This window comes from Lepidothrix coronata, unplaced genomic scaffold, assembly GCF_001604755.1.
Source record: "Lepidothrix coronata isolate B3197 unplaced genomic scaffold, Lepidothrix_coronata-1.0 Scaffold219, whole genome shotgun sequence".
Lineage (NCBI taxonomy): Eukaryota > Metazoa > Chordata > Aves > Passeriformes > Pipridae > Lepidothrix > Lepidothrix coronata.
Window position 1 is genome coordinate 1,055,760 of NW_016690399.1, and position 7,721 is coordinate 1,063,480.

Consider the following 7,721-nt stretch of genomic DNA (forward strand, 5'->3'; position numbering starts at 1 on the left):
TTTAAGTGGTGCATTTTAGATCTCCTTAACCTACAGAAGAACAAGAAGGACAAGTGAGAAATTATCTGCCAGTAAACTATTTATAAAGAAAGTAGAACAATTTGGGGAATTTATAGTGAAAGTGATCTGGTCACTGTCGTTGGTGACTACCAAATCCCAACTTTGCTGGACAAGAACATACTGTATGTTTTAATAACAAAATAAAACTCAACTTTCACACGAAAAGCTCAAAAGATTAAAAAAACAAAACAAAACAAAAAAAAGAGTTATGGTTACAGTAGGAGTACTTCAGAATTACACACAGGAAAACACATTCTTGCTTTTATTTTGGTGGAACAGAATACAATAACCTTCAGCCCAAACTACTCAAGGCTGGCAGTATTACCTTTTTCTTCATGCTGCAAGACTGAACAGGGAAAAAGGAAACAGAACAGGGACAGGAAGGGTTAGAAGTTATATTTTCTATTTAAGGCCATTAATTCAGCAAGATATTTAAAAATGTCCTCAACTTTAAGCATGAAGAGTTGCATTGACTTCAGTAAGATTATTCACATGTAGTTAAGTCAGGCAAGTGCTTAAATGGCTTGTTGAATCAAGCCATTAAATGAGCTGCTTTATTATACAATTTATTTTAATGGCTGGCAGAGCTCATTACATGAGCCTATTTTATTCTTCCAAGGGCTAACAGCTATTTCCTCATCAACTTTTCTGAAGGTGTAACCTGTATGCCTCCTACACTTTACTGTAGCCACAGAAACATAATTTTCTAAGAAAAATTGTATGCAACATCTATTATTTATAGTGGCTTAGCTCTCCCTTAAATAGTAACAGAACAGTACAAAACAATAGTTTCACTTTTTCAACACACAAGAGCATCTTATTGAAAAAAAACAAAAAAAAAAAAAAAAGTTTCACCACAATATAAATCCCCAAATAATAATAATGAAATGGGAAGAAAGAAAGGAGTTAGCAAAACATCCTGCGGGCTTTGAAGTCTCTTATTCCTGCGTTAAAAAAAAAAAGCTTTTCTGGTGAACCACAATGTTTTGTTTCTCTCTGTTTACAAACCCACGAGACGGGGAACAGTGGTGCCCACAACCTCTGTCGGGATTGAAAGGTAAACACATAACCTGCCCCATCTGCAGTCCAAAAAGAGAAGAAACCCAAAAGGGCAGCCAGTGAGCATAGGAACTGGTGAGGACACGGTTTCCCTGCGTAAGGGGGAGCAGAGGCTGCAAGAGCAGAATTCGAGTTGGAACCGCATCAAAAAGTTCTACCTCGGAGGCGCCTGCAAGACACCAACTACTGAAGAAACAGTCAAAAGGTCCCAATGAAAAGCTGTGACAAGCTGTAATGTGCCATTTTAATTACAAGGAAGAGGGGGGAAATGTTTGGGGCTGGCTGGGGGGATTTTTTTTTGTTTTGTTCTGGGGTTGGGGTTTTTTTTGTGTTTGTTTTATTTTTTTTTTGTGTTTTGTTTTTTTTTTTTTTTTTTTGCTCATCAATATGATGAGCTTTCAACGTCCCAAACCACATTCAGGTAGTTTCCAAGTCTGCTCTTTTTTTTGTGTGGAATCTACTGATCCAGACCAAAAAAATCAAACAAACAGAACAGGGATGCACAGTTCTTTAGTCCTGGAGCCTTCGACACTGCCTGAAATAATCGCTGGCCTGGGGTACCCAGAGATGCCTGCAAGATGGTGTTCATAGCAGCCTTGCAAGCAGGTTGGCTCACATCTGCTATGTGCTGCCAACGTTCTGCCCATCACCTTCATCATTAGGACCTGAAACAATAAAAGCAGTTCTTGGTCATAAGAAATATCTTTTGTTTCTCGCCCTACAAAAAGAGACCCGTCCCAAGCAGGCTACACAAATCTCAGGCTCAGGTGTTCCATAACAATGAGAACCGTAGAATTCCCCTGGCCTTACATTTCCTTCTCCAGACTAAGGTCTGTCCACTGTGGAATTTTATGTTCTTCACTAATCTGGTTTGGGGATCCCAGTAGCATCCCAGAGCCTAAAAGCTCTGCTTCCAACCTCTTCAATCCACCCACTGCTTTTGTTCATATTCATTCCTCCTTTTTACCTGCAGTGAATCAGGACAGAGGACTGGTCTCTGTCAAAGGCTGGATGTTCTAAGGCACAGGAAAGCAAAGCACAGAAGACTTCCAAGTCAAGAGTACAAAAGGAAGCCTTCCTCAAACTGAAGACTAGTGCTTTTCTTTAAGTATGTTCTCCTCATGTACAATAAAAATCATTGCACTCTTTCCATGCCCCTTTGTAAACCTTCTGCTCTCTACTCAAAGGTCAGTCTGGATCCTGCCTGCTGATCCCAAGTTATCCCAGGTTTTATGTGCACCCTTGGCCATGGCAAAGGCAAAAATGAACCTCAAAACCACCCCTTAGAAATCCTGGAAATGAAACAGAGCTCAGAAAACTTCAGCTAAACCATGGCATATAAGTCAGAGAGACCCAGCACAGGGGTCTTCTCCCAGTTTGGAGAAGAAGCAAGAAGCAGCTGCATTCAAAAAGCCAATTCATGCATCAGTCCTACTCCACAGACACCTGTGAGAGGTAACAGGCCAGAAGTACATCTACCACGTACAGAGAGCACAGTCTGCTTTAAGGAATGACACAGAAAAAGGCAGGGAAAACAGGAAACACTTGTCTTTCTTACTCACCACTTCCAACTGCTCCTGAAGGTGCAATGACATCATCGTCACTGTCTTCCTCGTTTGACTGTGTTACCTCTGGCTCAGGTGCTACATTCTTCACCTCCTGCTCCTGCTCCACCCTGCTCCGCAGGGCCAAGATGCGATGGTGCAAAGCAGCAAACAACTGCCCTGTGTCCTTAGAGCTCGCCTGCATTTGTTAATATTCAGAAACAAGAAGGTGCAAGGGATTAGAATAAAACGCTGCCGACGTAACACACACCAGCCAAGGCAAATTTCACAGCACAGTTGTCAGTTTTCTCACACAGGGTTTTTCAAAGCAGTCAGAATGGGCTGTGACACACACAACAGGACACCAGACATACTGAACTCTGGTGGTGACAGTATATTCTTCTGCTCAGCTCCAACTTCCCCTGGCTAACATACCCTGTATTAGCTGATTTCACATAACCTTCTTCACCCAGAAACCACACAGCTTTTCTAATGTGTCCCAAAAGCTTATATTAAAAAGATCTCAGATGAAAGTCTTGCAGATTTTTCCAGGTCTGCCAAGCATTCAACTTCATACAGTAGTTAATCATAATCAAGTCAGTTAGTTGTTTCAAGATGCACTGACATAAAATTTCAACATAAGACATAATGAGAAAACTGAATGAACAGTCAGACAGGCTGATTTTTTATTTTTTTTTTACACTCTGTTTCAAAGGGAAGCATTTGTGGCAACCTGTCCAAGAATATGTTTTTATCTCAGAGGCACCTTAAGCCTTCAATACAATCAATTATTAGGCCTGTTAAACTAAATATTTAATGGACATCATTGAAAGGGAAACTTCCTTCAAATACTACAAAACTCTTGTCTTCACCATGTCAGTAAAGTCCTCATATGAACTACTATTACCATCACTCCAAGTCAACTGTAAGGTAACAATCCCACTTCTCAGATTCTTTCACAAAAAAATTGTTTCCATCCTCCCCATCTGTCACCTCTGTATCTGTGAAATTCCCTTGCAATGAGCTGTAATGAATAAATAATTCCAAGCAAGATACTTTTTATCAATACTAAAATCAAGAGTAAATAACCTGACGACAGATAAACTCAAGCTTTCAAATCTAGAAGAATACTGAGAAAAACTTATCCAGTAATTTCACTGCTTCTTCATCAAGGGATATTTGGTATCATTAAGTTCTACTCTGGGACTCCAGATCCCAGTCCTACAAACCTAATGTCTCGGGGGAAGCTGACTGTTTGTTGTTGTTCTCTTAATTTCTGATCCCTCTGAGTACTAATTCTTTTGCAACTCCTTGTGTATCATCAGTGCAAATCAAAAGAACATATTTGGACCTCTCCAAATCTGTTAGTGTAAGGTTAAGCAATAATCTCTTCCTTGCTTACTGTATGATGAGCTGTGTTTCAGTAATTCTGAATGGCATTGCTGTTCCCCATCCAGCAAGCACAGCAATCCCTTTCACTACCCTGTTACTGCTTTGAATACTCTGTATCAAAAGAAAATCGAAGTTAAAATGTGTTACCCTTAACTCCCAACACAATGTTCTTGACAGAGTTTTAGTGTTTCCCTTTCAGTAAGCACCTCTCCATCCTCCCACGCTCTGACAGCACTTCTGTACTGCAAGTTCCAGCAGATCTAATTTCATTAACTATTGCACAGAAACTTATGAAATAAGGCTCGCTTTCCCTAATAGCAAAAAGCAATCTGCATTAAACACTACAGTCACAGTCTCAGTAGGGATGGAACACATCCCATGACTCCATGGGCAATGCTTTGGATAACCTGGTTTCCTAAAGCAGCCGTGGATGTGGCTTTTCTTCACGACTAGCAAGGCTTTTTGGACAAGCAAATCTGCCAAGCCCCTTGTCTTTGGGGTAGGGGTGATATTAAGACAGTGTAGGGTGCAAAAAAAAATGGGAATGTTACCTCAATTACAGTTTAAGCAAGCACCTATTCAGTAGGAAGGTTAAGATGTAAACAAAAACCAGTACTCACTGATATAAGAAAAACTTTAACTCCCTGGTCCTCTGTATCCATGGCGGTGATCCGGATGCTCTTCTCACTGGCTTTATCAATCTGCATCTGGGCCCAGAGCTTGGTATTTAAGATTAACCTGAGACTCCCCTGAGTCCTCATCACTAAAGCAAAGTTACAAGATCAGTTAGGTGGAAAAAGACACACCAGGAAGCTCAAAACAGCCAAGACAGCTTTTTATTGTGTAAAGGTTTCAGTCTCTTTTGGGGCTTTTGTTACACCAGTTAATAAGAATGTAGGTTTATGCTGGTTTTGGCTGGAATAGGGTTCACTTTCTTCCCAGTGGCTGATATAGGCCTGTGTTTTGGATTTGTGCTCAACACAGGGTTGATGTTTTTGTTATTGCTGAGCAACGTTTGCACAGAGCCAAGGCCTTTTCTGCTTTTCCTGCTGCCATGCTGGGGAGGGGGCTGGGGGATGCATGGGAGTTTGGGAGGAGACACAGCCTGGACAGGGGACTGACCAAAGGGATATTCCAGACCATATGACATCATGCTCAGTACATAAAATGGGGGGAAGAAGAGGAAGCAGGGGGATGTTTGGAGTGATGGTGTTTGTCTTCCCAAGTTACCATTACACAGGATGGGGCCCTGCTCTCCTGAACATGGCTGAACCCCTGCCTGCCCATGGGAAGCAGTGAATTAATTTCTTGTTTTGCTTTGCTTGCATGCACAGCTTTGGCTTTCTCTATTAAACTGTCTTTATGTCAATCCACAAGTTTTCTAACTTCTACCCTTCCAATTCTCTCCCTGATCCTGCTGGTGGAGGAGTGAGCGAGCAGCTCCTTGGGGCTTGGGGGCTGCCTGGGGTTAAACCACAACAAGGCTGTTAAAGATTATCAGTCATGTCTAAAGGTACTTAGTCCAGAGTCTTACATGTTAATACATCAAAGTTCAGTGGTTGTATCTGAGCTGATAATCTCAGGCTAATGCACATTCCCATCAGCCTGAACAATCGTGCACTATTCAAAGAGGCTTTACAGGCAACCCATCCCAAAGGGCCCAGATCTGGATGATGTTACCATCCATTTCTAGTCAAATATTCTAGTTACTAAATACCTCTTGCTTTTATGAGGAAAAAAGTAACTGGAACATTTGCTGCAACAGAAGGACATGGAAAGATACTCTCTCTGGAGGCAATGTTCATTAACTGAAGCAAAAGAAAAGGTCCAAACTCCTTCTGAGTTGCTGCAGCTAAGACATGACCTAAAGGGGATGTTGCTGTGTGTCATGGAAGCATGCTATGAAAACAGCATGACTGTCACCCAGTATCTCATTTCCCCTGGTTCCTCTTACCCAGTCGAGACTGTAACGTCCCATCATCTGTGGAGGCCATATCATTGAGTCTCAGGAGTCCTCGGCCTCTTTCCACCCAAGACTGAGAGCTTTTATCAAATACAAACAGCTTGCACTGAATCTGTAACAGAAAATATCTCTGTAGCATTGTGGTTGATTGAAGTAATAATGTATTTCTTAGTCATCTGCAATTGGTTAAAAAAAAATTCAGATTTCATGTTGAAATTTTTAATTGTTCATAGCTGTGGAAACCAAAGCAGTCGACCCTTCTTTTGCAATAAACTCCTCAAAATATACTGCCTGGTTTCATAAGATTTTATTAACAGAAGCTATATAATCTTAAATACCTAGGTTCAAGATCAAAACAACAAGAACAATTTTCACAGAGGAAACTCAACGTGATAAGAGACTGCCTTAAATCAGTCAACTCTTTTAAAAGCCTTAGGTACACATTGCACCACTGAAAGTGGTATTTGGTGCTGGAAAGACCCAGCATAATGAAAGCAAAGCAAAATTTTTCCTGAATTCAGGAAAAAAAAGGATGAAGAAACATGTTAGCTCGTGATCAACTCATAAAGCCTGACCCACACAAAGTCATGAATAACTGAGGTATTTCTACTACCTCCCTGCAGGGTTCATTACTTAGAAAATTCAAATTTTTTCAGATGGTAGGATTGCTCCTTCTTTCATACAAGCTCCACTTTTCTTCCCTGCTGAACATGTCTGCTCTGTACCCCCACCTCTAACCCATCTTCACTGTCACTGCTGAGATTTCGTAGCTCAAACTGTCACCCCTCAAGTTCCCCACAGATGTGCATGCACTAGGTGGAGAAGATATTCCCATTTTCATTCCCTCCACTTCTCATTTTCTCCACCCCAGGACATCCAGCTCTGTGTACTCTGTTTCTGCAACATCAACATAGTTCTGTACGTACAAGTCCCACTTGGAATTCTAGTGCACTACATTTCACAGGGAAAAAAGAACAGATCTCTTGCCAAACTTCTGTTAAGTTACAAAATTTGTGCAACTCAGTCCTCTATTAAGTGTACAGCTGCTAAAAGCTGTGGTTTTCCTAATTGAAACAGGAGCCTCATCTCTTCAGTGTCCTGTTCAATTATGTGAAGCATCCAGACATTTCTGAATTACACAGAAACAGAAGGACCAGCAGAACTATTTAAAGAGCATTCATGTCTGGTTAAAAGAAGTCAAAGAAGACTAACATTATAGATGATCATTTTTTGTAAGATAATACAAGTGTAACTGATGCACATTAGTTACTGACACAGTGCAACTGTTTGGTGTCAGGATAGGCAGCATGTCTAAGAACAAAAATCTGTCCTTAAAGAAGAACAGAGTTCAAAATGCTGAGAAACTTAAATATCTCAAGAAAAAAACCCCACCCAATTATAATTGGAGGATAAAGAGAGAAGAGAAAAATTCACATACCACTTCATTTTACATGAAAATCCTGTATGTTCTTCTTAAGGATATACTAGAGTTAATAAGTACATTTAAGTTAATGAATAACTACAATGCTAAATAAATCAGGACTTTTAAGTCATGACCAAATATCCTTCCAAAACATCACTAATTCAATTAAATACCTCAAGACAAGTTCCAAATGCTGTGGTATGGTTTCTGCTTTGCAAGAAACCAGACTGCTGCCATAAATAGTTGATTCCAAGTTTTAAAAAAAATCTTCAGTAGTACA

At 40.5% G+C, this 7,721-nt stretch overlaps 1 protein-coding gene across 3 annotated transcripts in view; it reads right to left on the minus strand.

Annotated features, from left to right (window-relative positions):
- Positions 1 to 266: 266 nt before the first annotated feature.
- The window catches only part of RANBP3 (RAN binding protein 3), a 47,162-nt gene continuing 39,707 nt past the window's right edge, over positions 267 to 7,721 (minus strand). For all 3 annotated transcript variants that reach the window (XM_017833710.1, XM_017833708.1, XM_017833709.1), the window contains 4 exons: positions 6,010 to 6,130; positions 4,676 to 4,818; positions 2,682 to 2,862; positions 267 to 1,784 (listed from right to left, as the gene is read on the minus strand). In XM_017833710.1, the coding sequence (XP_017689199.1) occupies positions 1,741 to 1,784; positions 2,682 to 2,862; positions 4,676 to 4,818; positions 6,010 to 6,130 (489 nt within the window). In that variant the 3' untranslated portion in view covers positions 267 to 1,740. The remainder of the gene's footprint in view (positions 1,785 to 2,681; positions 2,863 to 4,675; positions 4,819 to 6,009; positions 6,131 to 7,721) is intronic.